Here is a 23388-nt window from a genome sequence, read left to right on the forward strand (position 1 = left end):
GAGATCAGCGAATGGCGGATGGAAGCACAGAGCACAGAGGGGGACAGGGAGGTGACAGCGGGTGGAGGGCGGAGACGTTGAGAAGAGGTACCATTGGTGCGCAGGCGGCCGCGTTGGTGTCGTTTTTAGCGCTCACTACATTGTTTTTTGTGTTGTTTGTCTGCGGCTGAAGCAGAGAGGAAAACACAAACAAACACAGTGACTTCCTGTCCAGGGGAATCACATGACCAACACCCCAGCTCAGCCAATCAGAGCGCAGGACGGAAGGGACACAGGGTGTCTTTCCATCGCTACGTCATGAAAGCCAGCTCACCCGGACACACACACACACACACACACATTAAACAGGACGTTGCACTTTGGGAATTCTGCTTCAATCCAAAATTCATCTAGAATTAAAACAATACAATCAAATATTCTTCTCTCTCACTGAACCAGGTCTTCTGTCCTGTTGTGGTTCATTAACAATGAGTCAAAATGAAATTTCAATGTCGCCTGTGGTTAAAACGGGTTGAAAATCGCCTTGATATTTGGCAGAAGAATGCCAATACCTAAATATAGAAGACTATTATCATTCCCACTACCTTCAAATACACCTGGAATGTTAAAATACACCTCTGGATTTAAAATATACAGCGACAAGCTGGTGTCATAAACATTGGAGTCTCCTCCACTCCTTCATGCCAGGCAGGCCCGTCTTCTCCTGCCGAAGGTGTGAAGGTGCTCCAGCAGCCATGACTGTTGCTACAACAGCGCCACAACAGCAGCGACTGCTGGGCGACGGACAACGTGGACAACGCCGGCACGGGGGACGCCGCCTTGTCCTTTTCTAATGGCGTCGCGACAACACAGCGAGAAGAGAAATGGCGACCTCTCGATCGACCTGAACGAGACAGGTATTCAGCAGAGTCACTGGGGGGCCGGACCCCGGAAATGGGGCGCGAGCGCCTTCGAAAGGCTTGGGGACAGCTTCCGGGACTGTCACCTTACCTTCACACCATCAGCTTTTTTGTTGAGCAGGCTTCGGCAGGCTGAAAGAAGAAGAGACGTAGGTTAGTGCGACGAGCTTCAGAGACCCCGGCCAACGGGCGGATTCACGCAAAGTTCGTTAAACTCTCCGCCTGACAAACCTCATCTCAGACAACAAGGCGGGAACCAAGCAGTCGTTAATTAGCAGTTACTGGCGTAATGAGCAGAATGCTGGGTAATGTATGCCATTGATTTCTTTTTCACGACAGCCATAATTTCCCCAAGGTCTGATTTAAGGGTTTCAGATCAATGGGGGGGACGAAGCTTTGGGGGTCAGCTAATGAGGGCCGAAGGTTCTATTCTTCATATGGATTTAACACAAACACACACACTATTGCATGCAAACCAGTCTCATTAAAGTTTTGCATTTTTCACTTAATTTGGACCCCACCCCCTTCACACATCCCTACGCTCTAGTTTTCATATCATGTTGATTCTGCTCTGGTTTTAGATTTCGACGATTTCATTAGTTCATGAAAAAGGGGCAGCAGAAACACGTAAAGTGACACCATTACAGCCAAACCAGGGGCGTCGGCAGCATTCAGGACCATGCAATGCAGCCAGCCATGCAACGCTTCTCCATTTCTGCATGCTGACCTCTGGTTTCAGGCATGTACATGTGCACTACAAGCTTAAGCCGAGTGGCTCAGTGGTCAGAGCACGGGAGTCCGGCCACTGGTCCATGAGCAGGGACCCCATCACCTCATCGCCAATACACCACCCAAATCCAGCCCACTCCACGCGGAGTACGGGAAATGCCACAGCATTGGCTGGATGCATAGCGTTCATTCCTGGAGAAGGCCTGTCGAGATTAAGCTCTGTTCTTACCTTGTGAGGAGTGTGGTGCTGACCTGTAACCTCCACCTCACCCGCAAACTCGGATTTTAGTCAACGCCTCAAGCTCCCTGAGGCAAAAGCCATCTGACAGCGACTTCAAAACAAGTCGCTCAGCGTTCGTTTTCAGCTCCTCTGCTCACAGAAGAACTTCACGAATGTTAGTAGACGTACAGTACAGGCAGTACAGTACAGTCTGGACACCTTCTCATTCAACGTGTTTATTTTCATGACCATTTACGTTGGTAGATTCTCACTGAAGGCATCAAAACTATGAATGAACACATGTAGAGTTCTGTACTTAACAAAAAGTGGAGACCTGACCTCCACAGTCACCGGACCTGAACCCAGTCCAGATGGTTTGGGGTGAGCTGGACCAACAAGTGCCTAGTAGTAGCCTAGTGGGTAACACACTCGCCTATGAACCAGAAGACCCGGGTTCAAGTCCCGCTTACTACCATTGTGTCCCTGAGCAAGACACTTAACCCTAAGTTGCTCCAGGGGGACTGTCCCTGTAACTACTGATTGTAAGTCGCTCTGGATAAGGGCGTCTGATAAATGCCGTAAAAAAGTGCTAAACACCTCTGGGAACTCCTTCAAGACTGTTGGAGAAGCATTTCAGGTGACGACCTCTTGAAGCTCATCGAGAGAATGCCAAGAGTGTGTAAAGCAGGAATCAGAGCAAAGAAACTAGAATATAAAACATGTTTTCATTTATTTCACCTTTTTTTGTTAAGTACAGAACTCCACATGTGTTCATTCATAGTTTTGATGCCTTCAGTGAGAATCTACCAACGTAAATGGTCATGAAGATAAAGAAAACACGCTGAATAGGAAGGTGTCCAGACTTTTGGCCTGTACTGTATGGTCAGGGCGCAAACTGGAGGTTCTGTAAGTGGGAGTGACCTCATCAACTGTCTCTTTTTATAAAGTCTGGAAACAACACCTTCTGTCATTATCAGTCGCAATTTCCTGGCAATTTCCACGCCAGTTTCCTCAACAAGCTGGCGCACATCACAACGTTATGTTGAGTAGTGTTATGTGGTTCTGTTGTAGTATGTCTTATTTGTATAATGTTTTGCATTGTGTAAGTGCCATGTGTGTCATAGTGTTTATATATACATATATATATATATATATATATATTTATATATATATATATAAAAAACACACACACACACACAGTGGTAGGCGTAGTGAGCAGTGGTGGCCTAGGAAGTAGATTGGTAATCCCGAGCCGCCAAGGTGCTACTGAGACATAATGTAAAAAAGAAAACCAAGAAATAAAATTGTATGATTTTTAAATAATTTCTATAATGGTGCAGAAAATTAGTATCACCAACAAACAAGCAAGAATTCTGTCCGTTACAGACAGACTGTTACTAGTAACACACTATGGTGTCGTGGATTAAAATCCTGCAGCGCAGGATCAAGCCAGCACATGTCCAGACCCGTCTAAAGTTTGCCAGAGAGCATGGATGATTCTTGGATAATCCAACGGTGGACTGGGAGGATGTCATGTGGTCAGATGAGACCAAAGTAGTTGCATCGCAAGAACACCAAACCCACTGTGAACCAGTGTGAATCTTGAGAATATTTGTATGTAAGAATGGGCCAAATTACCAAATCTGGTGAAGACCTACAGGAAACGTTTGACCTCTGTCATTGCCAAGGTTACATTACAAGGTATTGAGGTGAACTTTTGCTATAGACCAAATACTTATTTATTCACACCAAATAAATTCTTGAAAAACCATACGTGACTGATTTCCTGGATTTTTTTTTTTTTACATTCTGTGACATTTAAAGTGTACCAATAATGAAAATTACAGACCTCTCTCATCTTTTAAAGTAGGACAACTACAGGGTTATGATTGCTGTTTTGTGTTGTCCGGTAATATATATGGTGTAGTGTATGTTGTATAGAGTTATATATGGTGTGAGTTATGTTGTACAGTGTTATGTAGAGTGTTGTTTGGCATTGTACCGTGTTATATATGGTGTAATGCATTTTGTCTTGAGTTATGTACAGTGTCATGTGTTGTGCTTTACCTTTGACGTTCATGTTAAAACCTGCTGAAAACTAACATATTGTAATGAAGCTGACATTTCCAATAATCTGTCCTCCTGCCCTCTGTCCACGCAGAACGCCTGGTCCCCGCTGGACCCCCCGCAACCAGCCGCTGGGGGTCTGACGACTGGCAGCAAGCCAACCCCGCTCCTGCCGGCCCGTGTGAAGCAGCACCGCCAGCTCACCGAGGGAAGGAGGGGCCTGGTGGTGCTGGGTGGAGTGTGTGAAGTGTGTGTGGTAGAACAGGCAGCATGCAGGGCGCTGGGAGCGGTGTGGGTGAGGGTGGTTGGAGATGGGCCTCCTCCACCTACCTTCCTGGGCAAGAGCGGCAGTGCTGGTGGTGGCAGCAGCAGGGCTGGTATGCTGCCGGCCAACTACCGGACAGAGAGGTATAGAATTGGGGAGGAACTAAGCAAAAGGACGGCACCCTATTGTTACCTAGAAGTTACCAGGATCCCAAATCCAGAACTGCTTTTCCTTAAACATCTAGCACTATGGCATCCTGAGGCATAAAAAAACCCTAATAAAACAATTAGATGAGAGATGTTTCTGATGGCTGAAGCCCCGAAATTGAGATGATGGACACGTTTATCTTCAGGGTCTGACAGGTCATTAATCACCAGTCCTGCGCTGACTCTGATATAAAGCATTTATATAAAACCAGTCAAGGTCAGCGGCCCACTGTTCAAACAGTGACCACAGAATTCTACAACCTACAGACACCAAGGCTCTCAAAACCACTTCCATAACTATGGATTAAATTTCTATCAAATGAATAAATGACGTGTTTCTTTTCATTTTTATATTATCTTACATTCCTTTAGCTAACAATAGAACGATCAGAGGTTTTCTTAACCCTCACCACAATATAAACATGTTGCCAGATCTAGTTAATTTAAGCAATTTTCATCTAATCTCTGTCATCTCTGAATCTGCGCTTCTCCTTGACTTTAGAACTCCTTATACTTTTACCAAGCACTGGCAACTGGAAAACTGAGCAATAATTAAACATGACAAGGTACATCTTATTAGTAATGTGAGGCTAATTAGTAACCATCAGGCTAATTTGATTGACTCAGTAGAATAAATTGCAGTTAATCACATTTTTCAGAAGCTTAGCTATGGCTGCCCTTTGACCTCTAGAGAATCTCATGAAGCCTGGGAGAGCCACGGCCAACTCGGGCCCGGACACTCACCCGAGAAGTTCCTGGAAACCAGCATGGTGGTGAGGATGGCTCCCTGGAGTAAGAGGAGGAGGAGGAAAGAGGAAGAAAAGGGATTTGGTCAGCATTTTCAGGGAGTGGCCAGAGTAGAAAAAATGTGGAATGTGAGGTCACTTCACCTTCAGCTTCCTCCTGGCATTGAACTTGCGTAGGCATTCAACCGTCTCCTGGCGGTGCATCATGGAGGCTACAGTGGAGCGTTGCTGCGAAGACGAGACACGAATGAGTGACATTTCAAGCATCTCGAGATTTAATGTATCTGCTAAACTGAACTGAGAATAAATTGTATAATGCCAATCCCCGGGCATGGTGGGAAGTGTAGTCTGTGTCAGGGAGCCACTTACGCAGACCCATGGGTGTTTGAGTGCCTGCTCAGCGGTGATCCTCTTGGCTGGGTTGATGGTCAACATCTGGTTGATGAGGTTTTTGGCTTCGGGCGTCACCGTATCCCACTCAGGGGAGGGGAACTGAAATGTAAATGTACAAATCAGACACAATCAAAACAACAACTTATACCAAGAGTGTGTGTTCACCGGTGCTACAAATCAGGCCCTGACAAGCACGGTGTAGAATTTGCTAATAGGCTACTTGTGTAATGGCGTGTTGCCAGATTGGGTGGTTTTAAAGTTGTGGAATGGCAGTTCAATACTAAATATTTCACCAGATTCTTGATTGTTTTGTGCATTTCGTGTTTGAAACAATCAGTAATGGGGAAACGTGGTTCATGTCTGGGCCTCTGAAGACATTTACATTTATGGCATTTACCAGACGCCCTTATCCAAAGCTACTTACAAATCAGTAGTTACAGGGACAGTCCCCCCCGGGAGACAGTCCGGGTTAAGTGTCTTGCTCGGGGACACGATGGTAGTAAGTGGGGTCTGAACCTGGGTCTTCTGGTTCATAGGCGAGTGTGTTACCCGCTAGGCTACCACCTTAGACGCTGAGACCCCACAAAAATCCACCAATGTTATATTCAATTTAATTAAGTGAGAGACACAAAGGGTCAGAAAATTGAAACATGACCACTGTCCCTAACACACACATGCATGTGCATACAGATAAATATCAGTTAGTGTGGGCATACACACACACCCATGCATGCAACACACACACACACACACACACAAAGGGCGTCGCTCATCCCTCTGCAATGCGTCAGGGCGTCTCTAACAGGATCAATAGCAGCAGCACAGCTCAACGAGACTCAATTAAAAATTAAGCAGCTGCTACAGCTGAGGGTCTAGGGTAACAGGATTGCCCCACCGGCTGTCACCCAGGAGACCAACTCACGTCGTACGCGCCGGCTTTGATCTGCTGGTAGAGCTTGTGCTGATCCTCGTCCCAGAACGGAGGGTAGCCCACCAGGAGGATGTACAGGATCACCCCTGTCGAGAGGAAACGTGAAAGGTGGCCTAATAAACACATAATCCTACACAGCCACTCAAAAGATCCAGGCGCCCCTATTCTGAAGATGGAGCCTGTTAAGGACAATTAGCAGCATTATCAGAAGAAGAATTAAAGAATTGAAAAAAAAAAAAAGCACTCACCACACGCCCAGATATCCACCGGTTTCCCATATGGATCTTTCCGGAGCACTTCGGGGGAGAGGTAACCTGGAGTTCCAGCAAAACCTGTCAAGCAAAATAAGAAAGTGAAAAAGCAAGAAAGAAAAACCGGATGGATGGGTGGATGGGCAAATGGACGAATGAGAGGATAGAAGTGAAGGTGGATGGATAGATGGATGAAAAGGACATGAGGCCACACAGAAATTCAGACGTTCCAAAGCGGTGGTTCTTATCTCTAACATGACTATCATCACTATCAGCTCAGACTATGAGTTCCATCGTTCATGAGAAACGTCAAGATAACATTAAGTGACATTAAGTGAAGTGATTGTCACTTGTGATACACAGCAGCACAGCACACGGTGCACACAGTGAAATTTGTCCTCTGCATTTAACCCTTGGAGCAGTGTGTGGGGACGGTGCTTTGCTCAGTGGCACCTTGGCGGATCGGGATTCGAACTGGCAACCTTCTGATTACGCGGCCGCTTCCTTAACCGCTAGGCCACCGCTGCCCCTGTACACCTCCTGCTCATTTCTACTTGCCATTCAGCACATCGGCTCAACTCTTCTCATCTCCCAGGCAATGTTTTCGCCCCACCGGATCAGCTAAGCCACTCTTTACATTTCCACTGAGCGGCGTCTTGGACGCGAACACTGCTGCACGTTCCATTTTGTGCATTCGTACAGTAAAGGCGAGTTTCACCTCCGTACTTCACGCTACTCCATGATCTCGCTGCATTGTGGACACACAACGTCAGAAGACAATGTGGGGACAAAAGAATTAAAAAATAACAACATAATCCTATAGAACTCAGGGACCAGTTATTAGAACAAAATCCCAAAGCAGAACGTTTCCCGCAGTCTCCAGTAGGGGGCAGGGTCCCCGGCTGCATCGCCCCCAATTCCTTTAATGAGAGTGACATGTGGCAGCGTTACATCACCCTCATCCTCCTGCCGCTACGCTGTAAGCACACGCTGAGCCGCCCTGAGCAGAACAATACACGGCACAGGTACGTACGGAGAATCCCGGAACACGCCGGGAGCGCCAATCTGCGCGGACGACAACTGGAACCCCTCCAGACGAGACGTGGCCTTGGGTTCATATTCAACGGGTTCGTACGGATGAACCTGTGAGGAGAGGGACGACTCACCGAACCAGGCCTGCTGCTCGCCCTGCACCTCGATGGCGAGGCCGAAGTCGGCCAGCTTCACCGCCGCGCCCTTCATCTTGCTCGCCAGGAGGAGGTTCTCGGGCTGTCGGCGCAAACACACGTCACAAACACGTCAAAAACAGACCAGCTCGGCTACGTGCGTTCAAGCTAAAAGCAAAGTTCTCGGTTCTCGCGTTCTGATTGGCTGAGAGGCTCTTCAGGTCAAATTTGCAGCAGCACCGTGCGGCGTGATAATTTGCTACCAGCCTGACGGCTGCTGACAGTATCTGGAACTAACTCCAGGAACGATGAGATAAAAGGCGAGGAAGGTGTAATGCGTTGTGGGAATCTCTCGTAGGCCACACGCCCACTTCACTACATGACACACCCTCCGACATAACGTCCAATTAGTAAGTGGTTTAAAACCTTATTAGCATAATCTAATGAAGTGTGTGTGTGTGTGTTAATTCCTGATCCATCCCATCTTACTGGCTGCACGGGAACAATAAAAGAATGAATGAATGATCGTGTTTCTTCTTCTTCTTCTTCTCCTGCTGCTGTCTGGCTTTATAAAAGACGTTCCCTGTGACATCCTCTCCGGCGATCACGCCGCCGCGCTGCAAGCAAATGAGCTGGCGAGGGGCGCGGCCCCCTCCCACCGGCCCGGCCGCGCTAGCAACAGTTGTGAGATCACGCACGTCGCCATGGCAACCCCCAGTGGCACAGACCCCCCCCCCCCCCCTCGCATTCCAGAGTTGACAACAATCGGCACTAAAAAGGTGTGTGCGATTCGGTCGAGTCTTATTCCTTCTCTTCCACACCGCGTCATGTGACGCAGTACATCACCATGGACACGGCCAGAGGCAGTGTGTGTGTGTGTGTGTGTGTGTATCGTCACTCACTCACCTTCAGGTCCCTGTGCACAATATCATGCTGGTGGATGTGATTGACGCTTTCCAGGATCTGATTGATGCACTGGCTGAAGGACGGACAGAAAAAGATTTTATTTAATTGATCATTTAGTTGACCGTTTCAGCAAAGGTCACCACGACGATGTCCATTCATGGGGTCAGTCGCAGGGTCAAAGGTGTTCATGGGGTCGGTACCATATCACTGTGACAACGGCTGAGAAGACCTGGTGCAAACACACACATACGGCACATGAAACATAAAGCCGCTTCTACGCCGCCATTCAGTTAATAACCCCGCCCATGAAGAAGGCGCTGCTGCAGGCATCCGGTAATTCCCCGACACTCCGGACATAGAGGTCAAAGGGCAATGTGGAGGAGCACATACAACATACATGAGGAGCAGAGGATGATGGGAAACCGCCACGGGCATTAGTGATTACTGCCTTTAACTCCGCCCGCCAAACAATACGCCTGAGGAAACTAATCCGGTAATCCAGTAATACGGCCGGCCGGAGAGGAGAGGAGGAGGAGGAGGAGGAGGAGGACACAGCCACACGCTGATCAGAGGAGGACAGAGTTCAATTCTGCTTTTCACGATAAGGGCCAACAGCCACATTTTCATGAACCTTCAACGTTTACCAGACGCCCTTATCCAGAGCGACTTACAGTCAGTAGTTACAGGGACAGTCCCTCCCTGGAGACACTCAGGGTTAAGTGTCCTGCTCAGGGACACGATGGTAGTAAGTGGGGTTTGAACCTGGGTCTTCTGGCTCTTCTGGTTTATAGGCGGGTGTGTTATATTAACATACTGACTGTATGTGTGATAAAGTAAGATGTGGGCGGAGTTAGATGTGTACGGCACCGCCCACCTGGCGTCAGCCTCGCTGTAGTACTCTCTGGCCACGATGTCTTCAAACAGCTCTCCACCCGTCACCCTGAGCAGAGGAGAGAGAAGAGAGCGCTCTCAGAAACGTCCGGGAAACCGTACGTCCACGCCACTTCTCCGACAGGACGAAGCCGGCGTGCGTGGTGCATTCTGGGATCACGCGGCACTACGCCCGTACTCACAGGTCAAAGACGAGGTAATGGAAGCCTTCCTCCGAGATGCTGTCATGCAGGCGGACTGGAGACAGACAGAGAGAGAGAGAGCACGTAGAACGAGACATTATAGAACCGTAGACCTGATGGGCGTGCGTGCGTGCGTGGGTGTGTGTGTGTGTGTTTCAACGACTGATCACAAACACACACATGGTGGGGGAGAGAGGGGCCAGCGTAAACACAGCCTAGAATGGCAGGACCCCTTGGGAGGGAAACCGAAAGACAGAGAGGTGTGTGTGTGTGTGTAAATATTCAGACTGCTCTGTTTGCCGTTCCCCTCTCTTCATTTCGTCCACTGCATTGTGGGTAATCACAGTTCCTCGGAGCGCTGTCCCGCTCCTCCCCTCATTCCAGCAAGTGTGTGAAACTCCGCCTCTCCCCACAGTGATGATGATGATGATGAAGATCAGCAGAGATTATAAACAGGACACACACACACTCTCACACTCGCGAAGGAGAGACACACTCACCGATGTTGGGGTGTTTGAGCAGGCGGCAGATGCGAGCCTCGCGCTCCAGCTTCTGATGGTCTGCAGCAGGAGACAGAGACGGGGACATGCGTTTACACCGGCGCGGTGCATGCTGGCGCGGTGCTTTTTTAAAACTCATAAATAGCCCAGTTTTTCTTATTTTATTCATTAATCTTGGGGCGCGTGTGTGTTTTTCCTGGAGTGTCTTGTGGGTGAACGAATATGAACGAGCGCAACAAATAAATCAGAGACAACAAGAACATGGTGACAGAACTGGGCTACAGAAACCAGCGAGGGCGAGACTTGAGAACATCGCTGCGTCAGCACTACACACACACACACACACACACACATAAACCTCACAACTTGGACAACTCGATGTCCCCCAAACAGCAGAACCGGGACGGAACCGGACCACCTCACCATGAAGTAGCCAGCAGGGCGGCAGGATGGGTGGACGTGTGTAAAGAGGGAGGAGCTCTTTTTATTGATGGGATGGAACTGGCTACTTCCTGCTGGGCTACATTTCATTAAAACTAAATGTGTGTGTGTGTGTGTGTGTGTGAGAGAGAGAGAGAACAGCTTTCCCTCCTCAACTGGTTCGTGTCCTCAGCTACTTTTTTAACAGGATGTTAGTAATTAACCTGTTTTTAACGGGACGTCAGGGACACCGCACTCGACCATAATGAGATTTCATGGAAGATGAGACATTTTTGGCAACACCCTGACCTCTGACCCTGGCTGAGAAGCCTCTCTCTCTCTCACACACACACACACACACACACACACACACACACACACACACACACACACATACACACACACGACATCATAGCACTTCCCACAATGCATTTCTTCATTATTTTAAAAATCAAAAATGAATGAAAGAATGTATAAGCGTGTAAGAAAGAGGAGAAGCAGATGGATGGAGAGAGAGAGAGAGAGAGAGAGACAGTAAGTCCTCATCTAATTACAGTAATGACGTAGCATCAACAGACAAACACACACAGCTGAAAGAAGATGACAAGACCTACACACACATACATGAACACGCGTGTGAAATACCGCATACGTAAAACTATTTACTGTGTGTGTGTGTTGGGCAGAAAGCTGCTTTAATTAGGCTCCCCTCTGCACCACTTCCTGTCTCTGTAATTGGGCAGCTGCAGCCCCGCAGGCTCAACGACTCCTCACCAACAACGAACCTCCCCCAACCAACGACCCCTCAACACTGATCCAGGAACAGCACCTCCCCCAACCAACGACCCCTCAACACTGATCCAGGAACAGCACCTCCCCCAACCAACGACCCCTCAACACTGATCCAGGAACAGCACCTCCCCCAACCAACGACCCCTCAACACTGATCCAGGAACAGCACCTCCCCCAATCAACGACCCCTCAACACTGATCCAGGAACAGCACCTCCCCCAATCAACGACCCCTCAACACTGATCCAGGAACAGCACCTCCCCCAACCAACGACCCCTCAACACTGATCCAGGAACAGCACCTCCCCCAACCAACGACCCCTCAACACTGATCCAGGAACAGCACCTCCCCCAACCAACGACCCCTCAACACCGATCCAGGAACAGCACCTCCCCCAACCAACGACCCCTCAACACTGATCCAGGAAAAGCACCTCCCCCAACCAACGACCCCTCAACACTGATCCAGGAACAGCACCTCCCCCAACCAACGACCCCTCAACACTGATCCAGGAACAGCACCTCCCCCAACCAACGACCCCTCAACACTGATCCAGGAACAGCACCTCCCCCAACAACCGACACCTCAACACTGATCCAGGAACATCACCTCCCCCAACAACCGACCCCTCAACACTGATCCAGGAACAGCACCTCCCCCAACAACCGACCCCTCGACACTGGTCCAGGAACAGCACCTCCCCCAACAACCGACCCCTCAACACCGATCCAGGAACAGCACCTCCCCCAACAACCGACACCTCAACACCGATCCAGGAACAGCACCTCCCCCAACAACCGACACCTCAACACTGATCCAGGAACATCACCTCCCCCAACAACCGACCCCTCAACACTGATCCAGGAACAGCACCTCCCCCAACCAACGACCCTTCAACACTGAAAAAATGACCCCTCAACACCGATCCAGGTACAGCACCTCCCCCAACCAACGACCCCTCAACACCGATCCAGGAACAGCACCTCCCCCAACCAATGACCCCTCAACACTGATCCAGGAACAGCACCTCCCCAAACACTGTGGCCTCTCAACATTGATCTAGGTGAGGTGGACATGGGATATAGGACTTCTCACGTCAAACTTCTCTGACATCATACGATCATCAAGCCAAAGCTACACATGGCAACAAAGCAACGGTGAAAGGTCCCAAGTTGTGATAGTGATTCGATTCAAAAAGCACTTTCCCTCTGGGATTAAACAGAGAACCCAAGCAGCAGAGGCTCAGACACACAAACTAAATGTGATCTTGTGGGGAGCGTTATGTAATTATACACACACACACACACACATACACACACATAAAGAGGATAGAGAAAAGGATATACTCTCCAGTAAAGCCCAAATTTTGAACAGGTTTGTCAACAAGACTTCAACTCTCTCTGATTGGCTGGGCCAACTGCTTCAGAGATTAGCAACTAATAAAAGTAATCACGCGAAACCTAAATAAACATGAAAGTGATGCTGGCATGTCATGATATGGTGACTTATTTAGTGATATCCAGGTAAAAAAAAAAAAAGTTTTAAATGTTTCCCGGGTGCTGGGGAAGGGCGGAGCTAAGAGTGTACCAAGGCAGCATTGGTGCAGAGGGGGTTATAGGTAAAGATGCAAAATGATTTATAAATCAATGGTTGTGCAATTCAAATATTTTATTAGAAATACTTATTAGTTTATCGTTTCATTTATTATGAACAGTTGTAATGTTGATGTAAAGATAATTCATTTATGGTTAGCCTGATAAATGGGTGGGTCCAGGTCTATAAAAACTGGCCCAAATTTTTTGTGAGAGGAATGAGATAAAGACAAGATTGAGATGAGATATCCTGCACAGGGAGATCTTCATGTCTCCCTTACAAACATTTTTCACGGTCATGATAAAAAAAAAAAGACAGAAATTTGCTTAAATGGCTGAGTGGGGTGTGCTAACGGTACATCGACTAGCGTGAGCAGGTGGGCGGGAAACCAGTCCACTCGTGCAAGTGGAAGTGGATAGGCATGTAGGATAGCCATGATGGGACAATTGTTTAAGCAGCTCAAAAATCTGGACAATTCTAAAAGCGGAATCAGCTCTCAAGAAAAGAGGTAGTAGTAGCCTAGCGGGTTAACACACTCGCCTATAAACCAGAAGACCCAGGTTCAAACCCCACTTACTACCATCGTGTCCCTGAGCAAGACACTTAACCCTGAGTGTCTCCAGGGGGGGACTGTCCCTGTAACTACCGATTGTAAGTCGCTCTGTATAAGGACGTCTGGTAAATGCTGTAAATGGATAAGTGTTCTTCTGGTCATCCTATTGGTTATGGCTGAAAGGGACGTGGAGCAAATGAAGCCTCCGTGTAAGATAAGTTTCAGCCTGTGTTGGGTGACCATTCTGAAGGTTTTGTGAGGGTTTGATTTACGTATCAAAAGGACTGATGTCCTTTACCTTGGGGAACCTTCACCACAACTTTTTTCCTGATGTGTGTGTGTGTGTTTCTGTGTGTTTATTTACATTTACAGTATTTACCAGACGCCCTTATACAGAGCAACTTACAATCAGTAGTTACAGGGACAGTCCCCCCTGGAGACACTCAGGGTTAAGTGTCCTGCTCAGGGACATGATGGTAGTAAGTTGAGTTTGAACCTGGGTCTTCTGGTTCATAGGCGAGTGTGTTACCAACTAGGCCACTACCACCCTAGTTATGTGTTTATGGTCATTACGATCTGATGTGATAAAAATACCCTACAATGGCCAGAAATTAAATATGGCCAAAACACTGCGGTCCTGATGAGAAATTATGTCCTGCTTCGATATGGTTTAGTAGCTGTACCAGGGGACCTCGCATTTCTCATGTCAGATGCAGATCCATCGCAGAAGCACGGGACTCCGCTTATTAAACTTCATCTGCTCGTTTCCAGTCGCTCACTTCATTATCCCATAATGAGTCATGTGACCACCAGCTCACCACACCTCTCCCAAGTGCCCTGATCGCCCCAACCACTTAAACCTGAGCAGGGCGGCTGATCCCAGATCTGTAGTCAAGTATCATTTTGGGGGCGTGGCCTCACACATACACACACACACACACACACACAGGGAGGGATAATCATTGTTTATCCAAGCTTTCTGAGAATTACCCACAAGGCCAAGGGGTTTGAAGTGGCTGTAGAAAACCGAGAGGGAAACACACACACACACACACACACACACACTTCAGTCATAAACACATGACTTTCACCGCGGCCTGTTCCGTAATTCTGCGACCTTCTCACTCCAGACAGACTCATCCCTGGACACCAGGCTGAAGGCCACATCGTCTGGCCCATTCTCTTTCTCTCTGGCTCTCTCTCTCTCTCTCTCTCACGCACACACATCCGTCCACCCGGTCTCTGAGAGAGGGATTTTACTTGTAAAATACAAGTAAAAGCGCCCAGATCACATGACCCCCATCCACCGCCAAACTAAATTTCAACATGACAAATGTCAGAATATCGCCTCCGACTCCGCATCAAACTCAAACCCACAGCATGAAACGAAGGAATAAACGGCAAAATGGAAAGAAACGAAGCATGGAACCACAACACCGCCGAGGCGGAATGAAACGGAATCTTCCATATCATGTTTGGGATGGGGGATCAGATCAGGTTCTGTATACGTGCGACGGATACGACAGAAATCTTTCACACGCCGTTTTTGTTATGAAAGTCCCTGCTGAAATATTTATACCGTGTGTGTGTGTGTGTGTGTGTGTGTGTGTGTGTGTGTGTGTGTGAGAGAGAGAGAGCGAGAGAGAGACATATGTAACCTGAGGACCTCAGTCGGATTGAACCAGTAAACTCAACAGACAATACCAGGAACGAGACGACGCACACAGGAAGCTGTGGTATGCATCTCTTCTCATTTTTAAGGAGCTTGAGTCTCTCCTTTCAGGCAGGACTTAAGTGGGTCAAGGAGACACACACACACACACACACACACACGGAACATGGGTAAAATGTGTCGGGGCAATACAAACACACACAGATCTGCCCTCAGCATTACGGTTCCTGGCCCTTCCCCGCCCCGCCAAGCTCTGTTCTACGATGCCCTCCGGACCTGGCGGAGGTGATGGGTGACAGGAGAATGGTGGACAACATCTCCCGCCCCATGCAGGAGACCCGGACAGGACTGAGCAGCTCCTTCAGCGGCAGGCTGCATGCCCCGTAGGGCCCCGTAATCAGAAGGTTGCTGGTTCGAATCCCGGTCCCCCCCCCCCCGGGTACAGAAAGTACTCAGATCCCCTTAAATTTTTCACTATTTGTTATATTCAGGGTGATGGTTAAATGCAGAGGACAAATTTCACTGTGTGCACCATGTGCTGTGCTGCTGTGTATCACATGTGACAATCACTTCACTTTATACTTTACATATTTCCCTCATTAATGTACACACAGCACCTCAAACTGACAGAAAAACAGAATTGTTGACGTTTTTGCAGATTTATTAACCAAGAAAAACTATATATATATAAAATACACTCATCCACAGTTCTTCCTGACTATTTATTTGTAAAGTGAATGTTTTAGATTATACTGGCTATAGTCTTTATACTAGTTATTTTTGACAACGTTATATTATAACAACGTAAGTAAAGATCATCTCATCAAGTGTGTACATTTCATCTTGGAGATGAACGGTTCTGTGCTTTGGTCAGGTGGGCAGGTTTACATTTTAGATTCTTTATTCAGATTTAAAATACAAATACGAATCTGCTCCAAATCCACATAATTACTGCAACCGCAACCTTGGTGTGTGTGTGTGTGGGTGTGTGTGTCTCTGCCCGTCAGAGTAGCAGCACTCCTGAAATGAAACAAGACTGAATTATTCACTCACAAGCCTCCAGTGTGTGTGTGTGTGTGTGTGTGTGTGTGTGTGTGTGTGTGAGAGAGAGCTGTGAGGAACAAATTAATGAAAGAGGATTTACTGTGTGTGTATTAATATTTATGTAAATCATTGTAATGTAAAGGTGTGTGTGTGTGTGTGTGTGTGTTGGGCTGACAGACTGTCAAGAATTTAATGAGGTCAGGTGTTGAGGAGGGGGCGGGGCCAGGAACAGTATTCAGCTTTGAAATAAAATGAAGAATCACAAGGACTCACCAGCTATATCATGACTACTAATGTGGTCATAATGCTGATTAAAATCTTATCAAGCTGTTGGTAGTGCACATGTGGGCTGGTAGCAGCCTAGTGGTTAACACAGAAAACCACAAAGCCCCAGGTTCGACACGTAATCGGAAGCTTGCCGGTTCAAATCCCCTCGATGAAGGTCCCGTCCCCACACACTGCTCCCCGGGCGCCTGTCATGGTGCCCACTGCCCACTCAGGGTGATGGTTAAACACAGAGGACACATTTCACAGTGACACCGTGTGCTGTGCTGCAGTGTCTTACAATGACAATCACTTCACTTTTGCCACCTTGATCCACCTCACACTGTCTGTCTGTCTGTCTTGTCTGTCTGTCAGCGTCTTAACACCACCCACCTCTCCATCCTTCATCCCCTCATCTCCACAGTTCCTCTCCGTGTGGAGGATAATCACGTCACAACTCATAACACACACACACACACACACACACACAGTGCTACAGCCGTGTCCCCATTTTGTCTGTTTGCTGTGTGTGGACGTTTCTCCTTCCTGCACAGTGGTCCAGCTGCTGATGAACGGGCAGAAGTGTGTGTGTGTTTCGTCTCCTTCACCTCGCCGGAGTGATTCTATCACGTTGCTATTTGGTGTTTAGTGTGTGTGTGTGCGTCTCGCTGAAATGAACCCACACAGGAAGCTGCTAGTCCACCACGACTCCCCGTGAGCCGACGTCCATCAGGAAATTGAAACCCTGCTTCTAGCAGCAGGTCCTCGCTGGCCCCGCCCACCCGTCACACCTTATCTCAGAGCGGCGTTTCATCACGAGGCCTTGCGTAAGCGCCGCCGCGAGCCGAGGAACCCTGAGTCACGCTGAGTCCCCCCTCTGATGCCCTTCCCGCGGGGCCAGAGACACAACGCTCCGTATCGCGCTCTCACCGGTCCCCGAGCGGCAAAAACAGCGCCACGTCCAAACATTCCGACCATCACAAATTATAGAGGGACTCCGTCCACATCACCACGTGCAATAAAGATTTTTAGTACAAACACACAACACTGCAAGCTGTTTTATGGTTCAATATTTGGGTGCAGTGCCCCCTCCTGACCTAGGCTCAGACCCGTGACCTCTGAGACGCGGCGGTAAGTGGATTAACCCGGATCCCGAGAAGGAGAGAGAGGGGGAGAGAGAGAGAGAGAGAGAGAGAGAGAGAGAGCGCTACTCGCTCGGGCTCGTTAGCGCCGTGAAAACGAACCTCGTCTCCGCGACTCATTTCTGAACGGGTCCCCCAGGGCCCCGGGGACGACTTCTAACCACTCGGGCCAGTTTGGTTTGGGGACACATGACAACGTTCCGCTGTGCTTCTCCTACGTCAGCAACGACGAGGACGTGCGACATTGTACCCATTTCCATCTCGAATAAAGAACGTTATAAAGCGCAAGGACACCTAACGAAAGGGCGGGGCTTGCGTCTGGGGAGCAGGGGGGGCGGGGCCAGGCCCGGGCTTATTAAGACTCACATGCCGAGGGACCGTGGGCCACGTCGGGCCAGCAGAAGAGGATTATGGAGATCTCCCATCGAGAATCCCCCACCTTAACCGAGATAAACAGCTGATGGAGCGAGAGAGGGTTGCCTAGCTACTGCAACCATCGCATGGTGGACGGAAGAGGGACGCACAGCCGGTACCAGGTCCGTGTCCACCATCATCAGCGATGAAGTCAGAAACACAAGATCCTCGTTTTAAACGAGGGCTGTAACGAATGCGCACGGACAATTCACCATGACTGTAGCCCCGCCCTGCGGCTGGAAAATTAATCAATAAATCAAATTAACCAATAAATCGTCAAAGCAGATTTCACACAGGAAGTTTGTAGCCACGCCCTCTCCCCATGACGCTCCTAATCGCCAGTTTTAATTGCACCAAACGTTTTTTTTTACGAAGCCCTGAGGTTGAATATGAACCCCTGCAGTTCCGCACGTTGTGACATTAATATTCATCCATCAGTCCACCTCAGACACCGGTGGACGGTGATCACCATGGTGATGTCATTTCCTCCGGCCAAGTCGCATGTTTGCGACACAGTCAAGTCTTTGCTCGGTTGCCATGGCGACAAACTTCACAACACTTATACCCAGGAAGTCTGCAGTAAAAGTTGTGATGGAAGCGTCTCCAATGCATGTCTGCCGTGGTGTGTGTGTGTGTGTGTGTGTGTGTGTGTGTGTGTCAGGAAGCCCGACCTCTGGCCGACAGCTTCTTGGTGTTGATGATCTTGGCGGCGTACTCCTGGCCGGTGGATTTCTTCACACATCTGCGCACCACGGAGAAGGCGCCCCTGACATGAAACACACAGAAGAGGGTGAAGCTGTGCATTTACACACACACACACACACACACACACACATTCTCTCATGCAAAAACCCACACACACGTTTTGCACACGCAGTCTCGCGTACACTGCTCCTCTCTGTCACACTCAGGTCACACTCATCCTTTTCGTCTGTTAAAGAGACACACACACACACACACACACACACGTAAGAAGAGGATTGCCGATCAATGCTGACGTAGAGCCGGACTGCAACCCGACTTAACGGCCCGTAAACAGATTAATATCGCCGACATTTCCCCTTCACCTGCACGGTACACACCTCCATACACACACACACACACACACACACACACACACACACACACACACACGAACTCCGGAGCCAGATGCCGGTTCGGGACACACGTTCCGGCCACGACAACAACAAGGCGCGGCGGAGGCGCGGGAGAAAGTTGCGGAAGGGGAACGCACTTGCCCAGCTCCTCGTACAGCTGGTACTCGTCCGTGAAGCGGGTGCAGGTCCCCACCGCGGCCATGTCGTCTGCTGCTGCTGCTGCTGCTCCTGCGTGTGGCTCCGGGAGGGGACCGACTCGGAGAGACGCAGACGGGAAGGGCGGGGAGGAAGGGGCTGGTGAGGGGTTGCCAGGTCTGCGGCCAGAACTACGCAGATCCACGCACCGCCTACAGCACGTTTACCTGAAATGTATTACATATTATACTTTAGTGCATCAAAAGTAGGTTTTGTACTTTTGCACAACAACTCACCTTTCTACACCTCTCCTTTTTATGTCGATAAATCTGTAAGAATAAACAGTGAAAATGTAGATATTGTAGATAATGTGATTATATGTAGTAGTCGTCGGTAATGGACATTTAATTCGCATGGATGCGATATATTTTTATTATTTATTAAAACGACAAAGCTCGTTTAGAACAAGTAAACCTGGCAACACACGTCTGACGGGCGGCGACCAAATCCCGCGACGTAACGCGAGACTTCCCATGTCCAGGTTAAAGCCGTCTGTGCATACGCGGGGCGAGGTTGTGAGGGACTCGTGTGTGTGTGTGTGTGTGTATGTATATATATATAACGAAGTTTTACCGATTTCATTAATTGTAATAACTAGTAAAAACCCTTTATAATGTAAATATTGCATATGAAATGTATTTCTTTATTTTAAAATGTTATTACAAATATTTCACACCAAGAGGAAATCATACACATTATTAACTGTGTTTGGACCCACATGTCCCTTGGGTTTACTGTCATTTTCACCACACAATATAAAACGGTATTCCGGGATTATTATTTTGTGAACTTGGTGACCAAAATGGGGACCTTCATATATTTCTTCAATAGAAGGAGAAATCAAGATAAGCATTACTTACATGGACAATAGGTTCTGCAAGAACAACTGCACCCATTTAATTTTATGTCTATTTCATGTGCATTTTAACTCCATTAGCAGGCTATTAGTCGGTGCAGCGGTGGCCTAGCGGTTAAGGAAGCAGCCCCGTAATCAGAAGGTTGCTGGTTCGAATGACACCGAGCTGCCAAGGTGCCACTGAGGTCCCCTTGATGCTCCCCGGCCGCCTGTCATCGTTCCCACTCCTCACCAAGGGTGATGGTTAAATACCGAGGACACATTTCACCGTGTGCTGTGCTGCAGGGTTTCACTTTCACTTTTCATAAAAAGTGAATTCTCACATCATTACGGCCATTATGTGTTTCTAGAAAGAACAGAAATATTAAAATGACAATGTTTGCTTTACCCACTAACAAGGTGTTTTGCAGAACATTAAACATACATTCTATTTCCGATCCAGAGTAGATATAAATTCATGAATTTACACAATCCAGGGCTGCAGAATGCTGATCTGATCATGTTCGTCTCAGTTGTGGCTTTTCTGCTAGAGGGCTTTTTTGCCCTTGGTGACATGGTGGCACACAGGACCCAGGCTTCACATAAATGCCAGCGTGTGTTTGAAGCTGCATTTGCCTGCACAATCATGGCCAAACACTGAGGCGGTCACGACAGCCTGCCATAAAACATGCAACGCTCTTAAATGTCAATATAAGATGAGGCTGCGGCACTGTGGGTTACCTTAAATGGTGCTTAAGGTTCTAGAGCAGTATGTGTAGGGCCATAGATGGTGATGGCCTGATAGTGAAATTGCCATTTCAGTCCCTGGACGTAATTCAGAAAAAAAAAAAGAGGACCTTTAGGACCTGGTTTCCTGTTGCAGTTCTCCGGGTTCCAGGTTCCCCTCGCGAATTAGAACCGGCGGAGGCGCCCTCTGACGCTTCCACTGGCTCCTCTTTAACAAGTTTGGACATTAATAATTGATATTGCGGAACCTCTTAGGCACACCTGAAATATTCAGTAGCACTTTTCCTACACGGCAATCGGCAAATCATATGGATAACCTTAACAGGCGGGCGTGGCAGGGCAGGGAGGGACCGGAAACCCTGTTATCAGCTGCAGCGCACGTGAACAAGGCCGAGCTGCACTGGGGGCCTTTCCTTCGCCGCTGTCTCGTCAATAAACCCACCGGGCGGCGGCCAACGCGAGCGTTGCATCCGGCAGCTTCCAGAACCATAAATTAGTCCGCTGCCGATCCGGATCAATAAGCTTATTTTTAAATGGGGAGGCAGGAGCTGAACAGTCCAGAAATTCAAATTTCAACCCCTTCCTGAAGGTTTCAGTAACTACAACTAACAACTTTTTATCTATTAGCCAGTAAATCTTGTCTCCTAAACTGGTCCAAGTGAAGGGTCACAAGGGTGGTGGCTTCCATGCCCAAAAAATAGTTCAGACACACGGCAGGACCAGGCCACCTTCAATGGCCTCAAATTGGAAAGCGAGTCAAGAGAAATCCAGGAATGACGTACAATATTAAATTCAGAGCGGTGGGAATGAGGCAGTGAAGACGTGTTGTTTCTGCCTCACGTTCGTACGTTCTTGGTGTTCCCAAAACGCTCCTCTCCTATGTTCTGCAGCTCAGTGCTGCATGCATTTTTCATGCAACGTTAAAAGGCTCTTGGAAGGCTGGCAGGGGAAGGATTCATTGAAAGGAATGCTAACGGTGGAACCGGTGAGAACACCTCCCTCCTCCCATCCTCCCATCGTTCTACCGGGGGACCATCGAGATGTTCTCTGCTGCTACGTCACTGTCTGGTACGGAGCACAAGGCCCTGCAGCGGATAGTGAAGACAGCAGAGCGCATCATCGGGGTTCCACTTCCACCAAATCCCAGCTCTACCAGAAACACCTTGTCCGTCCAGCTCGGAACATAATGATGGACTCTCACCGTCCCTCACACGCCCTGTTCTCCCTCCTACCATCCGGCGGACGTTCTGCAGCATCACAACTGTAACTGCCAGACACGGCCAGAGCTCTCGATGCACCTCCATCTCCAGAACACGGATAAACTCAACAATACACAACAATACACTTCCAGCCTAACGCACCTGATAACATTCTGACCACATCTCTGCTCTTTTTGCACATTCCTGCACATCTTGCACACGTTTGTCTCGTCTTGTGTGTCCTGTTTGAAATATCCAACATATCCACTTACAAGCGTCCTACATGATGTCCAGTTATGTTCATTGTAGAGAAAAGTTCTACTTTTCTCCTGTAGAAACCTGTACAGTATTTAAGTTTTAGTTTTAGTCAGTATAGTTTGGTTTAGTGTGTATATACGTATATATTTTTCTTTTATTATTGCACTATGAGGGTCTGTGTGAAACATTATTTCAATACCCGGTATACGGTGTATACTGTTGTACTGATAATAAACCAAACTTGAATCTTAAAAGGATGGAGTCCTCCTGGAGGATGAGCCAGTCTGGTCTGGTGATCATCATGTTAAGGCTGAAGAAGACACCCAGATACAGATTTTTACACAGATCGTCCTTTTTGTCCCCCAGAGGTACAAGGAGACGGTACAAAGTTTCACTTGCGAGAGGCTGAGCTCTCTTTGACACAGCAGACTTCTGACCAGGGCAGGCCTGGCCCAGGTGCATTGTGGGCCGCAGGCAGAGCGCGGTCAGCTCAGTGGGAGGAGGTCAACAGATCGGCACGCAGCCGCAGGCCTCTGGGAAGAAAGCAGCGCGTTTATGTAACAGTGAGCGACCGCCTTCAGCTCCGGTTAACGTCGCCACCACCCCCTCCACACACACACACACCACACACACACACACCATGCACACACACACACACACCACGCACCACACACACACACACCACACACACACACACCACGCACACACACACACACACCACACACACACACACCACTCACACACACACCACACCACGCACACACACACACACACCACTCACACACACACCACTCACACACACACACACCAC

At 48.5% G+C, this 23388-nt stretch overlaps 1 protein-coding gene across 8 annotated transcripts in view; it reads right to left on the reverse strand.

Moving 5' to 3' along the window:
- LOC114784872 (calcium/calmodulin-dependent protein kinase type II subunit gamma) overlaps positions 1–19635 on the reverse strand; it is a 26039-nt gene extending 6404 nt beyond the window's left edge. For 2 of the 8 annotated variants that reach the window (XM_028970675.1, XM_028970670.1), the window contains exons 1-15: positions 19481–19635; positions 18918–19012; positions 10353–10412; positions 9853–9907; positions 9654–9719; positions 8780–8852; positions 7874–7976; positions 6705–6788; positions 6448–6542; positions 5502–5624; positions 5277–5360; positions 5131–5173; positions 4246–4308; positions 991–1031; positions 92–166 (exon numbers count right to left, since the gene is read on the reverse strand). In XM_028970675.1, coding sequence (XP_028826508.1) covers positions 92–166; positions 991–1031; positions 4246–4308; positions 5131–5173; positions 5277–5360; positions 5502–5624; positions 6448–6542; positions 6705–6788; positions 7874–7976; positions 8780–8852; positions 9654–9719; positions 9853–9907; positions 10353–10412; positions 18918–19012; positions 19481–19545 — 1125 coding nt within the window. In that variant the 5' untranslated portion in view covers positions 19546–19635. The remainder of the gene's footprint in view (positions 1–91; positions 167–990; positions 1032–4245; positions 4309–5130; positions 5174–5276; positions 5361–5501; positions 5625–6447; positions 6543–6704; positions 6789–7873; positions 7977–8779; positions 8853–9653; positions 9720–9852; positions 9908–10352; positions 10413–18917; positions 19013–19480) is intronic. The other 6 variants (XM_028970676.1, XM_028970671.1, XM_028970677.1 and 3 more) reach the window with 3 other exon arrangements.
- Positions 19636–23388: the final 3753 nt, after the last annotated feature.

The sequence above is a fragment of the Denticeps clupeoides genome, chromosome 2 (genome assembly GCF_900700375.1).
Source record: "Denticeps clupeoides chromosome 2, fDenClu1.1, whole genome shotgun sequence".
Taxonomy (NCBI): Eukaryota; Metazoa; Chordata; class Actinopteri; order Clupeiformes; family Denticipitidae; genus Denticeps; species Denticeps clupeoides.